Source organism: Micromys minutus, assembly GCF_963924665.1.
Source record: "Micromys minutus genome assembly, chromosome: 14".
Taxonomy (NCBI): Eukaryota; Metazoa; Chordata; class Mammalia; order Rodentia; family Muridae; genus Micromys; species Micromys minutus.
Window position 1 is genome coordinate 45512087 of NC_137983.1, and position 16238 is coordinate 45528324.

The following is a 16238-nucleotide window of genomic DNA, read 5'->3' on the forward strand; positions in this document are numbered from 1 at the left end:
TCACTAGATTGGCTTTGAATTCACAGAGCTCTTCCTATCTCTGTTGGGATTAAAGGTGTGTGTGCCACCATGCCCACCCACCTTAACAGTGGGGTTTTTAAACCATTAAGTTTTGGAGTGATTTTATATAGTAGTAGATAACCAGACAAATACCATAGTGTCAAAAAATTATAATCATTGCATGTCTTATAGTTCACACCTTTATTATTTTTTACATATTGCTCTTCAGTCTTTGACAGTTGACATTCACAATTTACAGTTATGTTAATAGCGTGGACAGACATTTTATATCTATATGTCATATCATTTCATTAGCCATTTTGACTTTTTATTAATTTTCATGAAGATCATTTTTGCTATAGATAGGTCCATACTTTTCCATAACTTCCTTAAAGTCATTTTCTGTTGGGAGGTTTTTGCTCTAGGTGTTCTCTATACAGTGATAGTAATACTTTTGGAGTGGAATTTCTAGGAATTGACTTTCAGTTGAAGGTAATTTTTAGAAAGGGAAAGGAAAAGGCCCAGATAGAAGCACAAAGATGAAAGTGAGCTGAGTTCTGCTACCTGAAGGAAAGGACTCAGGATAGGGAAGATGAGGTCTTGCAGTCTGGTCAGTGTTTAGCTGCACAGTTGAATTCATTGGAAAGTTACAAAAAACTGTGTTGTGAGCAAAGAGGCTGAAATCAGGATTGTATGAGGGTGGGGCAGTGTGGGGAATAGTTCTGAGCACTTGGGGGTTCTTAACCAGCCCCTAACCTAACCTTGATTAGTAAACTTCCTAGTATTACGTTTTTGTCTGGGAAGGGAGTTATAATTCCTACCTCACATGAAAGTAATGAAAAGGTTAGGTTGAAGATGAGGATGCTTTCTGTCAGGGGAGGTGACAGGAATAACATTTAGGTTTGTTTAAAAATATTTTATTTATTCTTTGACTTCATACCTGGATACAAGCATCTTTTTTTTTTTTTTTCAAATTTACAACCATTTATTTTCTAGTAAATCTTCATCTTTGTGAGGTCCCAAGTCTTTGAGAAGTACAATGCATGAGGGGGTGACATTGCAGAGCCAGCACTGGCTCACAACCCTGACTACACATCACAGGCCCTTCCATGCTGCAAAGGGCTAGACTAATGTTAGTACCAAAATCAAGACCTCTTATTATAGGCATCCAATACCATGGCCACATCGTTTATTGGTATTTATCCCCTGCAGTGACTGTGCCATATGGTTTTACTGTTGCATTTGCCATCTCTAGACTTCCCTTACAAAAACCTTTGGTATAGGTTTTCAGACCCCAGAGGCTCTCATCTGCTGCTCTCTTGATCCTGGCTCCCTCAGTAGTCACAAACAGGAAGGGTGATCCTCTGGATAAACGTTTCATGTTTCACTTGGCCATTTGGTTCGATGCCCGCTTCCTTGAAAAGATCATCCACTTCTTTGTGAGTGAGCTTCTCTCCCAGTTTCATGAGTTTCAACCACAACTCAGGAGCCATGATGTAACCTTTCTTCTTGTCTGCCATCAGCATGGCCAGAAGGATTTCATTGGGTCCTCTTGCTTGATTTGCATGTGCATAATGGTCAGGAAGGTGGAGAAATCCAGCTCTCCGAGCTTGTCTGGGCCATTCACTGGATACAAAGTCTCCATTTCTTTCTCCCAGCATCCTCAGTAACCAGGTGCATTGTGGTCTTAACAGAACCTAGAATCTTGGTGAAAGGTCTGTGCGACCTACCTATGGGAGGTCACCTTGATTATTGTTAATTGATGGGAAAAGCACCTCCATTTTGGGTAGCTATTTCTCTGCCTCTGCCTGTGAACTGAGCCAATTTAAGCCTGATTAGATTATATAAAAGGCAGATTTATTGAGAAGCTGCTCTCTGCTGAGTTCTCTGGCCCCAAAGATTGAGGTCAGGGTAGTTGCCATGAGGAGACTTGGGGGAGGGGGAAGAAAAAGAGAGAAAGGGTGTGCCTGCAGAGAGAGGAGAAGAGAGATCAAAATGTCTGGATTATACAGGGAAGAGCCTCTGGGGGGATACAAGCATCTTGATTGTATTCACTCCAAACTTCCCATCCCCATGGGACCCCTGTAGCATGCTCTCCTTTTCTCATTCTTTTTTATAACCCATGTGCGTTCAGTCTTCGTGCACATGGGTGTGGGCCCATCCACTTCAACAAGGCGGGACTCCCAACAACTACTCCCCAAAGAAAAGTAATATACCCTTCTCCAGCCACCATCAATTTGCCAGTAGCTCCTCAGCTAGGGGTGGAGTCTCAAGAGCCTTTTCTCCAGGGTGGCTGTCGTGATCTTGTGACCATAGCCGCAGTGTGTATGAGTGCAGCCGCTGCCTCCATCTTCTGCAGCGTTCCACGTGAGGAAGTGGATAGACGTCCCTCATAGGGCTGATAACCTGACAGTTATTTAGTGTCAGCACACTGGCCCGCTGTGAATCTCTGTATTAACTGTTGGTTTTAGATAGACACATTTTCCACAAAAGCCGAAGGGGAAGGACCACAGCTATAAAAGCAACAAATAAGAGCTGAGAGAACTCAGTGGAGAGTTACTCTTCCAGTGAGAGCAGGAACCTCAGCCATCACCACTGGTTTCCTGGGCTGAAGTTGTTGATTTCATTGTTTCACTTTTGAAAAGAGAACAACAGAATTGAGAGAAAGCAAGCAGGGGTTTATTGAGAATAAATAAATAACAGCTCTCTACAGCTGCTTTTTATATTGTGGGGAAGGGGTCAGTTTGTCCCTACCAGTACATAAATTAGGCTTCAAGTTGGAATGAACCTGGTTAATTTGAGTGTATTTGGGGTATTCTAACTGGTCGAGGGATCAGGTAAAGAATACAGACTCAGAGAAAGTCCACCAGAGCCACCAGGGCAGAAGAGCCCTGAAGTAAAAGAACATTGTGGGGACAAGTCAGGCCTTTAGATTTTATCTCTCAGACTCTTTGTCCCTTTGGCTTATCACTAGTTGCATCTACTTCTGTGTTCTCAGAGTTTGCTGGTTTCGTCAGGGCTTGCACAGATACTTTTGTTCATTTGATTCCCCAGAATCCACATGGTAGAAGAGAACCAACCATCCTCCCACAAGTTGTCCTCTACATAGGCATCCTTGCAGGGCTAAGGAGTACTTATGGAGACAGCTTTAACTAGCTAGGTCCTCAGTGCCTGGAGGCAGTTGTAGGCACTGAAAAAAGCACCCTGAGCAACTTTGTCTTGGTGTCTTGACTTTTAGTTCTTCACTGATGGGAACTTAGTATGTGTTCCTAGTTATAAATTGGAGCTTCACAGGGTGAGTCCTCCTTGGAAGGTGTGCTGCTTGGCTGCTGCCTGGTGTCAAGCAACTAGAATTAAAACATTCCCTGACTAAAGGAAGAGGGTGGATTACTGATGAAGACTGTCACTCTTGCTGTCACTTTACCATTTTCCTCCTCAGTGGGCTACCTTGAGAATGGAGAGAGGAGCCAAGGAGAAGAACCACCAGCTTTACAAGCCCTACACCAATGGTAGGACTGGGCCCCTAGTCTAAAAGAGCCTCCAGAATAATGTCCCTAAATGCTGTCATTTGTGGGGTCTTGGTCCAGTTATATATATAACAAAATACCTGAAAGAGTTTGACCTTCAGGAACGGGGGCTGGGCAGATGGCTTAGTGAATTAAATGCTTGTTGTACATTTGCATGGGTTGGATCCCCAGATCCCTTACAACTAGGTTCAGTGACATGCCTCTGTAAAATGCCAGTGCTGATGTTCCCTTGTAGCATGCCACCTGACTACAGGTATTATTTGGGGGGGTTGTTTGGTTTTGGGGGTTTGTTATTGTTTATTGTTTTGTTTGTTTTCAGGAATCATTGCAAAAGATCCCACTTCTCTGGAAGAAGAAATCAAAGAAATTCGTCGAAGTGGTAGCAACAAGGCTCTGGATAAGACACCAGAGTTTGAGCTCTCTGACATCTTCTACTTTTGCCGGAAAGGAATGGAGACTATTATGGATGACGAAGTGACAAAGAGATTCTCAGCAGAGGAGTTGGAGTCCTGGAACTTGCTGAGCAGAACCAATTACAACTTCCAGTATATAAGCCTGCGGCTTACCATCCTCTGGGGGTTAGGAGTGCTGATTCGGTACTGCTTCCTTCTACCACTCAGGTGAGGCTGGGCCTTGCAGGCCAGATGGCAGCTGCTCCACCTGTGTGCTTTGCTCATCTGCTTCACTGCTGTGTGTTCCATTTATAGAGGAGGATAGTATATTTTTCCCCATGGCTAGTCCATTTTACCCTTTGGAGGGTATATCAGGGACCATCCCTTCAAGCTTATTACGTGTCAGACAGAAATAGCTTTCTCTCCTCCCCCTTCCTCCACTCCCCTCCCCTCTCTTCCCCTCCTCTTTTACTTTATTTTTTTTGAGACAGGGTCTCACTGTGTAGCCCTGGCTGTTCTAGAACTCAGAAACATACCTGCCTCTGCTTCCCGAGTCCTGGGATTAAAAGGTACACAGGCAACACCCCCAGCTAGTAGTAGGATTTATTACAGACCATTTGCTTGTTTCGGGTACTGAACTGGATAGGGAACACTGTCTGCTTCCTGGGCATAGCCTTTCCTGAAACTTGCCTCTCTGGCACAGAAGCAACACTGGTCTCTGCTCAGTTTGTCTTGTGAGATGCTGGCACCTTCCAGCTCCACCTCCTTTTGCAGAGAGGTTTTACTTTTGTCAGGGTATTCAACCAAAGTGAAGTCAAACACGTGTTGGGCATGGCACCTGCCTAATTCTGAAGAGACAACGTCAGCCCCCCTGTCATTCACTGTCTGCTTGGAATTGCAATCCTCTCACAACCTGAGGAAGCGCTTGTCAGGTCCACGTGTGTTCTTCGTGATTCCTGCCTTCACTGTGCACTGATAACTGCTGGGTTTGATATGTTCTGTCTTACAGGATTGCTCTGGCATTCACAGGGATTAGTCTCTTGGTAGTGGGTACTACTGTGGTTGGATACCTGCCAAGTGGGAGGTGAGTAAAGTGGGTGAGAAGTCACAGAGGCAACTGCTCTTCTGCATCCGACTCAGTCCTGAGTGCAGTGGGGTCTACGATGGTGGCTTTTGTTTTCTAATTGATGTGAGATAGTAGCTGTGTGTACTTCTTGGAATTCAGCCCTCACTATCTTCCCATTTTAGAGGAAGAGAGGCACGTGTCACAGATTTTTCACTGTGGCTTAGGTATCCGAAGATTTTTATAGCATATTTGGTTTTGCTGGGGAATCAAAACCAGGCCTCTGTGCTGCGCAAGTCTCTATTGCCGCTGCACCCCCAGTCTTTAAGATGTCAACTGTATGGTTCTGCTAGCCCCACAAGTGGACAGATGACAGTGTCAGTAGGTTTCCTTTCTACCCACCTCCCTTAGGGAAGTTCTGGGGCCTGTGCATCAGTTTTGCTGGGGCTGGTAAAGAGATAGGACCTGCTGTGGGTGGTGGGTGAGGGACAGGATCTGAGAAACCCTGGCCTGCCTATGCTGGGAACTCTAGGCCTTTAAATGTCATCAAGTCTTATCATGTTTCTTTGCTTGTTTGTAGCTATAAAGATGCTAAATAAAACATTTGTAAGTTTTGATATGAATGCTAATGTTTCCACAACTGTTAAATAACTGGAGTCAGTAACTTGTCCTGTTTATATTCGCATGAACTCTTTAGCTGTTGTGTCGTTTCAGATTTAAGGAGTTTTTGAGTAAACATGTTCACTTAATGTGCTACCGTATCTGTGTGCGAGCCCTGACAGCCATCATTACGTACCACAACAGGTGAGGGAGCTTTATACTAACTTGGAGGGAGACTCATTCACATTTGGCTAGAGCTGGGGGAGAGTTGTATTCCAAATAAACTGATTCATGCTGGTTTTTATTGCTCATATATTTTATACTCAGGAAAAACAGACCAAGAAATGGTGGCATCTGTGTGGCTAACCATACATCTCCCATTGATGTGATCATCTTGGCCAGCGATGGCTACTACGCCATGGTATGCAGCTTCTTCCTATGGTTTTCTGATCAGGACTAGGCAATCTCTAGGCCTTCCACAGGATTCAGACATGTGAACATGCTTTTGTGTGCAGCTTCCAGCTTAGAGTCACCCTAGGACTGGTCACTTAGAAGCTGCTGGGAGTAGCGTGGTTGGGAATATGGCTGGAGACTGTGTTGAGGGCTTAGGTTAACAGATAAAGAAAGGGAGAGAGAGTCTTGAACACTGAGGCAAGGGGTGCATTTTATACAGTTATTCAGCTTTCTGTTTAACTGGAGTAGCCTCTGGTACTGCTGCTCAAGGAGGACTCAGAACCAGGAGTCTTGATAGTGAGGAAGTTAAAATTATAAAACATTAATAGAGACTGGGGAATGTGTTTTGTGGGATGGAGTCCTCCCCAGAGAGGGAACATTTGTGTGAGTTTGGCTTCACTATTATTCCTCTCTGTCTGAAATTAGGTGGGACAGGTACACGGGGGCCTTATGGGTGTGATTCAAAGAGCAATGGTGAAAGCCTGCCCCCATGTCTGGTTTGAGCGTTCTGAAGTGAAAGATCGCCACCTGGTGGCTAAGAGGTAAATGGGCAAAATGCTATTCAGTTGGCCTTAGGTCTTGGGAGTTATTTCTTTATACTGAGTCTGTTCAGTTCTCATAATAAATTATTTCCCAAGTAAGTTATGTTTTCATTATATCCTTCCTAATAAGCAAATTAGAAACTGTGATTTTGTGGGGGAGTTTCTTACTTGTTTTGGGTGGTGCCAGGTGGGGCATTATATACTAGGCAAATGGTCCATCACTGAGAGACAGTGACTGCAAGCCAAAAAGACTTTTATTGCTGTTTGTAACCAATAATCTCATTGACTCTTGCTTTTATTTCTTTATCCGAAAGACTGACTGAGCATGTGCAAGATAAAAGCAAGTTGCCCATCCTTATCTTCCCAGAAGGTACAGAGTGACTTGGGGGTGGGAAGTGGTGTGCCTGGGAGATGAAGCCCCTGAGCACTGGACAACATTGGGTCCAGATGGGAGAGATTAAAAATGGGGGTGAATTCAGAAGCTTGCTTAGCTTTACCAGTGCAGGGTTCTTCCTGTGATCACCTTCAGTGGTACAGGAAGCTTTCCAACCTCTTGTAGAGTGCTCCCTTAGGCTGTCAGCATCCCTGCTCCATGCCCTGGGCTGGAACAGTGGACTGAGGCAGGAGAAAGGAATAAGTAATTGCATGTTGTCGAGCTCCCTTGAGTATGCATTCATGATGTGACATGTTTTGGGGCAATGACAGATTTTGTGCAGTTTGGGGATTATTTTTAGTTCTACAGAAACACTGGGTAAAAGTCTAGAAAGAAAGTGTTTTTTCTTGCCTGTGTTTCAGGAACCTGCATTAATAACACATCAGTGATGATGTTCAAAAAGGGAAGCTTTGAAATTGGAGCCACTGTTTACCCTGTTGCTATCAAGGTACAAGACCTCCAAGGCCAGCTGGAATGCCCAAGTGGGAGGTGGGAGCTGGGGAACTCTCCACCAGACTGCCAGGCCACAGGGCAGAGCAGTGGGAGGGGGTGGGGCCCATGGGGATGTGGGATGGATCAGAAGAGCAACTGCCAGTTTCGGCACACAGACGTTTCTTCAGTTCTGTGACTGTGTCCCTACTGTGTTCTCCAGAGAGTTTCTGGAGACCAGAGCACGGGCAGCTCGCTGCCAGGAGAGTGCAGGGTTGTAAGCTGGATTGGCACACTGGGGAGAGGAGGGGCGAGCGGGGCCATGTCACACCACCTCCTACTTTCCACTCTAGTGTATGCCCTCCAGGAAGGAACCTGTCCTTCTAACCAACCCTTACACTCCCCGGAGCCATCAGGTCATCAGCCAGTAGCGTCCCTGAGTCCCTCGGTCCCCTCACACTGACCCTGTATGCTAGTACAGATCTGTACTTCTGAAGGAATCTAGACCTCATGGTATCACTCCCCAAACATGCTATTTTCAGCAGTGTCAGTCTACTCAGCATGACGTTTTACAGCAAGATGAGCAGTTTCAAACCACTCAGTTTAGCCCTGCCTTTTTAGTGTGTACAAATGTGTTCTGGTTGGTTTTCAACTTGCCAGCATAACTCCTGGGTAGTCAGGCAACACCTTCTACCAACTAAGCAGAACACCAGGCCTACTAGTAACTGAACACTGGCTGCAGACTCACAGATGGTCAGGCCTATGTGGCCCAGCCATAGGTGCTGGATGACATGCCAAAGAATAGTCTTCAATGAGGTCGGCTGTGAAGTGGAGACTGCGTCTCACCTGTGTTAGGCGGGTCTCTAGAGGGACAGAACTGATAGAATGTCTATGTGACGTTATTAGCGTAGCTCACGGCCTATGGTCGCGCTAGTCCAACACAGGCTGTCTCCCAGCAAAAGCCCAGGCAGGAATTCAGACTTCTTCCAGGTCCTTTGCAGAGGCTACCATCTGAGGGTATAGCCCAGATTTAAGATAGATCTTCCCACTTGAAATGGTTCAATGAAGAGAAGTCGTCGTCTCGGCTGTACCCAGCCCTTAGGTTTTAGTTAACTGCAGGTGTGGTCACATTGGTAACCAAGAACAGCCGTCACTCCACCAACGCCATCCTGCAGTCCAGTGCAGTGCAGGGACTTTGCTGTGTTTAGTGACCCGCCAGCACCTCCTTCATTGCTGTGTCAGCTCCTAGAGCATCTCCAGGGGATGGTTAAAAAGATTTGCTAGGGTGCAGGCCAAATTCTAACTTGTCATTTTATCACACTTGTCACACTGGAGGTCCTCTGCTGTGTAAGTGGTTCTCAGCCACTGTAAAACATGGAATCCTGAGAGAGAGATGACTCTGCAGAACAAAGTGGATGTAAATTTCATTCTGTTCACCTATGACAAACTTCTGACCTACAGATAATAGACTCTGGTTTTTGTGAAGGTTCTATTGGTATCTGAACTTGGGTAACCTTATCAGTGACGGTGCCTTTATCACATTTCTACCAAAATTAAGTCACTTTCTGATGATTTTGAGAATGTCATTATTTTAAACTTACTTTTGGTTTTCTTTGCTGTGGTGTCTGCCTGGCATGGAAAGACAATCAGCCCTCAATAGAGGGTTTGATTTCTTATTCTTTTTTTTTTCTTAAGATTTATTTATTATATGTGCGCACTGTAGCGGTCTTCAGACACACCAGAAGAGGGCATTGGATCTCATTAAAGATGGTTGTGAGCCACCATGTGGTTGCTGGGATTCGAACTCAGGACCTCTGGAAGAGCAGTCAGTGCTCCTAACCACTGAGCCATCTCTCCAGCCCTGATTTTTTATTCTTAACACAACTTTTACTCATGTACTTATAGCAGCAGAGTTGGGTTTGTGTTTTGAAACAGGGTCTCCCTGTGTTACACAGGCTGGCCTCAGGCTCAGTCACCCTTTCATCTGTGTTCCAAGTGCCAGGATGGCAGCTCTGCTCCAGTACGTTTGGCTAGCTGTACTATCTTTGTGATCATATATCAAAGATTAGTTTTAAATTTTTATTCTTCCTTATTTCTGTTGGCATTAAAAAATTACTATTGCTCTCTTTTAAATTGTTTATTTTTAATTTTATGAGCACTGGGGTTTTGCTTGGATGTATTCTTTTTTTTTAAGATTTATTTATTATATATAACTACACTGTAGTTATCTTCAGACACCCCAGAAGAGGGCATCAGATCCCATCACAGATGGTTGTGAGCCACCATGTGGTTGCTGGGATCTGAACTCGGGACCTCTGGAAGAGCAGTCAGTGCTCTTAACTGCTGAGCCATCTCTGCAGCCCTTGTATGTATTTCTGTGTGAGGGTGTGAGGGTGTTGGAACTGGAGTTACAGACAGTTGTTAGCTGCCATGCGAGTGCTAGGAATTGAATGTGTCCTCTGGAAGAGCAGCCAGTGCTCTTAATTTTGTGCCTGGTGCCCAAGGAAGCCAGAAGAGTGTATCAGAACCCCTGGAGCCAGTTACAGATGGCTGTGAGCTGACATATAGATGTTGGGAATTGAACCCAGGTCCTCTGGAAAAACAGTCAGTGCTCTTAACTGCTGAGCCATCTATCACTCCAGCCCCATTTTATTAGTATTTAATATGCATTCATTAAGACCTTAAGTTTTGGGCTGGAGAGATCAAATCTCAGCAACCACATGGTGGCTCACAACCATCTATAATGACATTTCATCACATGTCTTCTTGTGTGTCTGAAGACAGCTACAGTGTACTTATATATAAATAAATAACATTTTTTAAAAAGACATTAAGTTTCTTAGTTTCTGTTGTCTCTATTTCCAGATTTTCTGAAATCATAAACTTAGATTGGAAAAGCCTAAAAGGTTGGACATTTGAAACTCCAGTCTGCTAGCACATGAGTCTCCATGACAGTGCTCTCTATACAGGGAGAAATGGTGTGCCTTGGTCCTGTGGGTAGCTTTGAGATTCTCCTCTGCTTCTCCCTCTCTCCAGACACTGGGCAGCACCGCCCATGCTCATGTTCCTTCCACTCACCAGGCTTTCCTACCCTGAAGTTACTGCAGTTTAATAGTTCAGTAGCTGCAGTCACATTTCTCACAAAATGCATTTGAAACAGCCTTTTCCCTTCATTAAAGTTGTTGACAAACCCAAGTATCTAATGTGCCTGTCCTCATGAGACCAAAGGGTATGGACCTATTTGCTAAATTTGATTTAATTAGCAGAGTTTTCTGACCAAACAGATTCATTTTGTTGAAAGTGTAAATATGTAAATTGTAATACTTAAATTTTAAAACTATGCTGTAAGTTTTCTAAGTGTTTCTTGACCTGAAGCTCGCATTTTCTTTTGAATGTCCTATGAAGAAGGTGGCAATATATGAAGGTGCCTTTGTTTAGACATACATTATGTACATAAGTAGACGAGTTGAACACAGGCTCATAAGAAAGGAAAGAATACATGATGCAAGCATATGTTGATTGTATGTTGTCCTGCATTCTGTTTTTGGGGTGTCTGAATCCTGTGTTTGCCTATGAGTGCAAGGCTGTCCACATTAGGAGCTATTTGGGGTGTGGTGGTCTGGAAAGACCTCCCTCATGGCCAAGTTAATCTTGAGGCATCCAGGCATAGGACTGGAGGTCAACATCTCCTGGTTTTGAGCCATTTGAGCAGTGTTTATGTGCCTACATTATGGGGCTGGGAGTGCTAACCTGGAGCCGTGCTCTTGTGGGCCCATTACCAAGCACTGGCCAGAGGTGTCATTCCTTATATCCAGCCTCCTCTCCTTTTGCAGTATGACCCTCAGTTTGGTGATGCTTTCTGGAATAGCAGCAAGTATGGCATGGTGACATACTTGCTGAGAATGATGACCAGCTGGGCCATTGTCTGCAGTGTTTGGTACCTGCCTCCTATGACTAGAGAGGTAGGTGTCTCCAGTCCTCCAGTGTAAGTCTTAGTGTGCTGTGGGGACCAGGAGTCTGTCAGAGTGTTCTCACTCTCTCTCTTACAGAAAGATGAAGACGCTGTGCAATTTGCTAACAGAGTGAAGTCTGCCATTGCCCGTCAAGGAGGATTGGTGGACCTGCTGTGGTAAGTAGAGCTGATTCCAGAACATGCATCTCTGGGGCAAAAGGATTCTTCCCTGGCACAGAAAATGGAACTTGCTGGCTTTAGAGAAGGAGTGGCCAGACTCCTTTCCCCTAGTTGCAACCCAGAAGTGCTGTGTTGTCCTCAGGAGTGTGGAGTTGTGGGCCTTTGCCTAGTCTGTTGGGGCTTCCAGACTGTTTATACCTCTAGGTAGGGACAACCTGCCTGTCTGGAAACATAAGAGTGGAGAATGTAGACTTTGATGTCTGTATACCATCCTTTGAAAGGTAGACGTTTCTTCTACTCTGCTTCTTGCCTGTCTCCCAGCACAGGAGGTGACAGGACATTCTCTGTAGTTTGCAGGTCTCTTACAGCCACTTACTTGTGCCACTGTAGTACGAAAGCAACCGAAGAGAGGAAAGGCATGAGCAAGCAGCCATGGCTGTGTCTAGTGAAACCTCTTTCCAAGAGCAGGTGTGAGGCATCGTTTTCATGGGTCTGCATCTCGTATCTGCAGTAGTTACACTTGAGGGAACAGGAGCCTGCCTGTGTGTCCTGCCAGATTCCCTGGGAGTTGAGTATGGCAGAGCTGACCAGTGAGCTTCCTGCTGCTATATTAACCTTTGTCTTTTCAGGGATGGTGGCTTGAAGAGAGAAAAGGTGAAGGACACATTCAAGGAGGAGCAGCAGAAACTATATAGCAAGATGATTGTTGGTAACCATGAGGACCGGAGTCGGTCCTGAGCCTCCGTTTTTCACTGGCTGAAGCCGCCACCTCTAATCCTTAAGTGTGAGCCAGCCAACAGTTGTTGCTGCCACAGCCTCTACCTTCATCCCTGCCACCCACTGCTGCATCTTCCAGACTCTGGCCCTCAGGCTGTTCTGGACTCCAAGACTGGAGCTTCTTCAGAGCTCCATGGGCTGCCTGCTGTCCTCTAACCAGAATGCTGCTGGCTGGGGCTCCCTGGGACAAAATGCCTCTTGTTCCTTTATAGTAAGCCTCTAAGAGGAAAGCTATTAAAGCAGTTCTAGCTGGTGAGAAGGTGGGCTCTGTTCTTGCCCAGAGATGTCAGGTGTTAACTGTGTAGCAACAACCACACGCTGGGGAAAGTTGGAAAAGACACTGCCTCCAGTGTAGTGCTTCTGCATAAGACAGAAGAACTGTCTGCAGGAGTGTTCATTTAATTCAGCAAGTGGAGTCCTGAGTTCTTGTGTTCCTGATTATGAAGATCACCAGAGGAGATAGGAAGAAACCAGTGGGCCCTGGGCAGTTAACTAGCCCCAGGAGTCTTCGTTTCAGACTCCAGGCTGAACCTGAATCTCCCACATGACTTGTCTGTTTAATATGTCTCAGTTTCCCTGTCTGTTACATGGAATTGCAGAGAGAGAAATGGTGGTGATGCCTACCTCACAGGGTTGTTGTGGGGATTCCAGTGCTAGTGTGTGTGAAGGAAATGTGTGCTGCTCTCCCAGGGACAGCTTCAGAGAGTGTAGCCAGACAAGGTCAGAGCTACAACTGCTGCCCAGGATTTTAAACTTGTTTGTGAGTAAATAAAACTGGATGGTAAATGAATTTAGGAACTTTGCCTTCATTCCCAAGAAATGTATTTCTTGCTGGTTAACAACTGTGGTACTTGAAATGACTCTGGACGACAGGGTCTCTACTTAACTCTGGAACAAGGATAGTATTGCACGGGAGGAGGTAGACTCTCAAATGGGTGGTTTTACATGTTTATTATTTCTATCATAGACACTTTTCTCCCCAGATAAGAGCCATGGAAACAAGCTGTATTGATGAGACTGGGGGAGGGTCCTGTCAGTGGCATTCTGGGTTTGGGCATGGTAGGAAACAGCAAATATTGGGGTAAGGATGGCACAGAGGTGCTTGGAAGAGCTGAGTCAGGGAGGAAGCATGGGTGTACTGTGTGCCCCAGGACTGCAGGGGAAGTGGCAGGTCTACACGGCACTCTACAGATGCAATCAGCCAGTCTGTCGTTCCTTCTGAGGTCCATCAACTTTGAGTTTCTCCAAAGGGAGATCACCCTTCCATCCACGTGCCACTGTTCCGTAATGGAACTTTTCAAAGTGATAGAGATGTCCCATCTCCAAGTCTGGGATTTGAGGACATTCTAAGGAGAGCAGCCTAGCTCCCAAGGCTATGAACCAATGCTACTCTGATGCTTGAGGACCCTGTGGTGTCACCCCTAACTTCCTGCCAGCTCCCCAGCCTCCCATTTCTTCCTGCCTGCTCCTTTCCCAGTGGAAAACACTTTTCAAATAAAATCACCTATGACTCTAATTAGAACAGACTCTTGGGAACTATTTTACAAATGCTCAAAAATAAAAGGTGGGTTGCTGCTTGTATAGAATGTAGTGTTTCAGTGCTGTCCTCTAAAAATGTCTAGGGTCAGGCATCCCTTAAAACTTGTGCTTGTGGTTTATTGCTTTGACTCATGGTCTGTGTAGTTTTAAATCTTGTTTTGACTTGGTTCATCTCCCGCTCTCCTGTGCTGCATCAGGGAGCAGTGAGAAGCAGTTGTCCAGTCTTTCCTTGGCACTTGAACAGTGTCTGCTGCTTACCATTTGCAGCTGGGTCCTGCAGGTTCCTCACTGGTGGGGGTTGGTCTTACATCTAAAATTTGCACCGTGGTAGAAGGCAGGTCCCGAGGACAGCCTGGATACTGGAGAGTTTTCCCTCCGGCTTGTCAGCCTGCTGCTCTCTCGCTGTATTGTCTTCATTTCTCTATTTTCTGACATTAACTGACTTCTGAAATTTCAGTATGTATGTGTGCAAGTTGTGTGTCTGTGTGTGTGTGTGTGTGTGTGTGTGTGTGTGTGTGTGCACTTGTAGTGGTGGGTGTGGAGGCCTGAGGACAGCCTCAGGTATCCATTTCCCAGTTGGGCCTCACCTTGATTTTGAGGCATGGTCTCTCCTTGGCCTAGGCTGATTGGCCAGTGAGTCTCCTGTCTCTACCTCCCCAGCATTGTGACTACCTTCCTAGGAGCTGAAACTCAGGTCTTCATGCTTGCAATGCAAGTGCTTTATTGACTGAGCTCTCCCTCCTTCAGATTTCATTTAAAAGCTCATTGCTCAGATGGGAGCTCTGAGCCCTAAAATTGTGTGGTTCTGAAACAGAAGTCCATTTTGAGCTATTTGCTCCCTCTGATAAACCCAACTTTGGACACTAACCATTGTTCTGTCTCCAGGGGATTTGTGCTGGGCCCAAACATGCTGGCTAATTGGGTTGCAGATCACAGTTTCCACTCAAATGGGTGGACTTCTTGCCAGCTAGGTAGAGTTTGTTAATCAGGCTACCAATCAGAGGAGGTGTCATGAGGTGTCAGCCAGGCCAGGGCCCCACCCAGCTTTGATGGAGCTGATTTACATGTGAGAATCACTCCTTTTTGGTGCCCTTCAGAGAGCTTGATGTGTGGGGGATGGTGGGCCAGGACAGCAACAGGGACTGACCCATATCTGGGCTACAAACTCTGCTGCCTCCTGAATTTAGCGATCTGGGTTGGCCTTCACTGCTTGCCCCATCTTAGTTGCCAGACTCAGTTTCTCCAGGTGCACCATCCCGTGTGGCCTGGGCTATCCCAGACCACGCACAGACTCTTGGACAGGCTAAGAGATGACCATCTAACCATTCATCTCTCATGGTACTCGGCTCTCCCCCAGTCAATATGTCTCTCTCCGATGGGAAAGTTAATAAATTTTCCTCTAGATTAAAAGTATTGATTATTTCATTTGTAAACAATAAATAAAAAGGAGGAACTTTTCACTGCACAGGGGCTAGCGCCTGGTGTATTTTGCTGGTGAAATTTTGCTCACTGTTGGGGGGTGGGCTTCTCATATGCATTCTGTCCGGCCAGCAGCATTGATTTCCTATTAGTCTCCCAGCACCACCCAGTAACACATCATTTCAGTACCTGCTATTAATGGTCTTTTGATAAATAATCACTTGTAAGTCAATAAATTTTTATTAAACACTGTAGCTCTTTGATTTATTAAAATCCGACCATGTTTGTCTGGGAGAAAAGGGATGCTGAATTGAAGTGGAGATTTTCATACATCTTCCTGACGCGGAGCAGTCACTGCACACTCCAGAGAAAAACAATTGCATTTTAACAGAAACAAAACAGCCGAGTTTGGAACTTGGGCCCAGGGAAACTTTATCTCAGTCAGTGTCGAGCTTACTCTGCCCGGAGCTATAGCAAGCCTGCAGAGTCAAGGACTTGTGTTGGCTTCTGAACAGTTCAGTCCCTTGCTTGACCTGCCTCTGGATGGCACTGAGGGACCTGGGCAGATCTCTGGGGTCACATCCTGAGCAACCTTTCCCAGGGTTAAGCGGGCCCTGGATCAAACACCTGTTGGAGCAGGTACTTAAAATGGGCTGAAGATAAACTGTAGCTTTTTAGCTGTTACCTAAGCCAGGGGATGCCCAGAGACTGCATGTTGAGTACTCCTAAAAGTGATCCAACAGGCAGACGCCAAGTCTGGGCTTTGCATTGGCACAATTGTTTGCTAAACAGTGTGGGGTGTTTGACACCTTAAGCTGGGCTGCAGGCCAGTTGAGCTGCTCAGCCACAGTCCTTACCTAGGGAGATGTTAGAGAAAGGAATACAGACTGGGTGGTCCGTGAGTAGTGGCTTTGGTGGTTAAGGTCACTTGC

At 45.7% G+C, this 16238-nt stretch overlaps 1 protein-coding gene across 2 annotated transcripts in view; it reads left to right on the forward strand.

Annotated features, from left to right (window-relative positions):
- The window catches only part of GPAT4 (glycerol-3-phosphate acyltransferase 4), a 33547-nt gene extending 18074 nt beyond the window's left edge, over nt 1-15473 (forward strand). For both annotated transcript variants that reach the window (XM_080928887.1, XM_080928888.1), the window contains exons 3-13: nt 3440-3509; nt 3847-4147; nt 4929-5003; nt 5697-5786; nt 5910-6003; nt 6462-6577; nt 6892-6947; nt 7373-7458; nt 11273-11401; nt 11489-11568; nt 12201-15473. In XM_080928887.1, the coding sequence (XP_080785013.1) occupies nt 3440-3509; nt 3847-4147; nt 4929-5003; nt 5697-5786; nt 5910-6003; nt 6462-6577; nt 6892-6947; nt 7373-7458; nt 11273-11401; nt 11489-11568; nt 12201-12309 (1206 nt within the window). In that variant the 3' untranslated portion in view covers nt 12310-15473. The remainder of the gene's footprint in view (nt 1-3439; nt 3510-3846; nt 4148-4928; nt 5004-5696; nt 5787-5909; nt 6004-6461; nt 6578-6891; nt 6948-7372; nt 7459-11272; nt 11402-11488; nt 11569-12200) is intronic.
- The last annotated feature ends 765 nt before the right edge of the window (nt 15474-16238 follow it).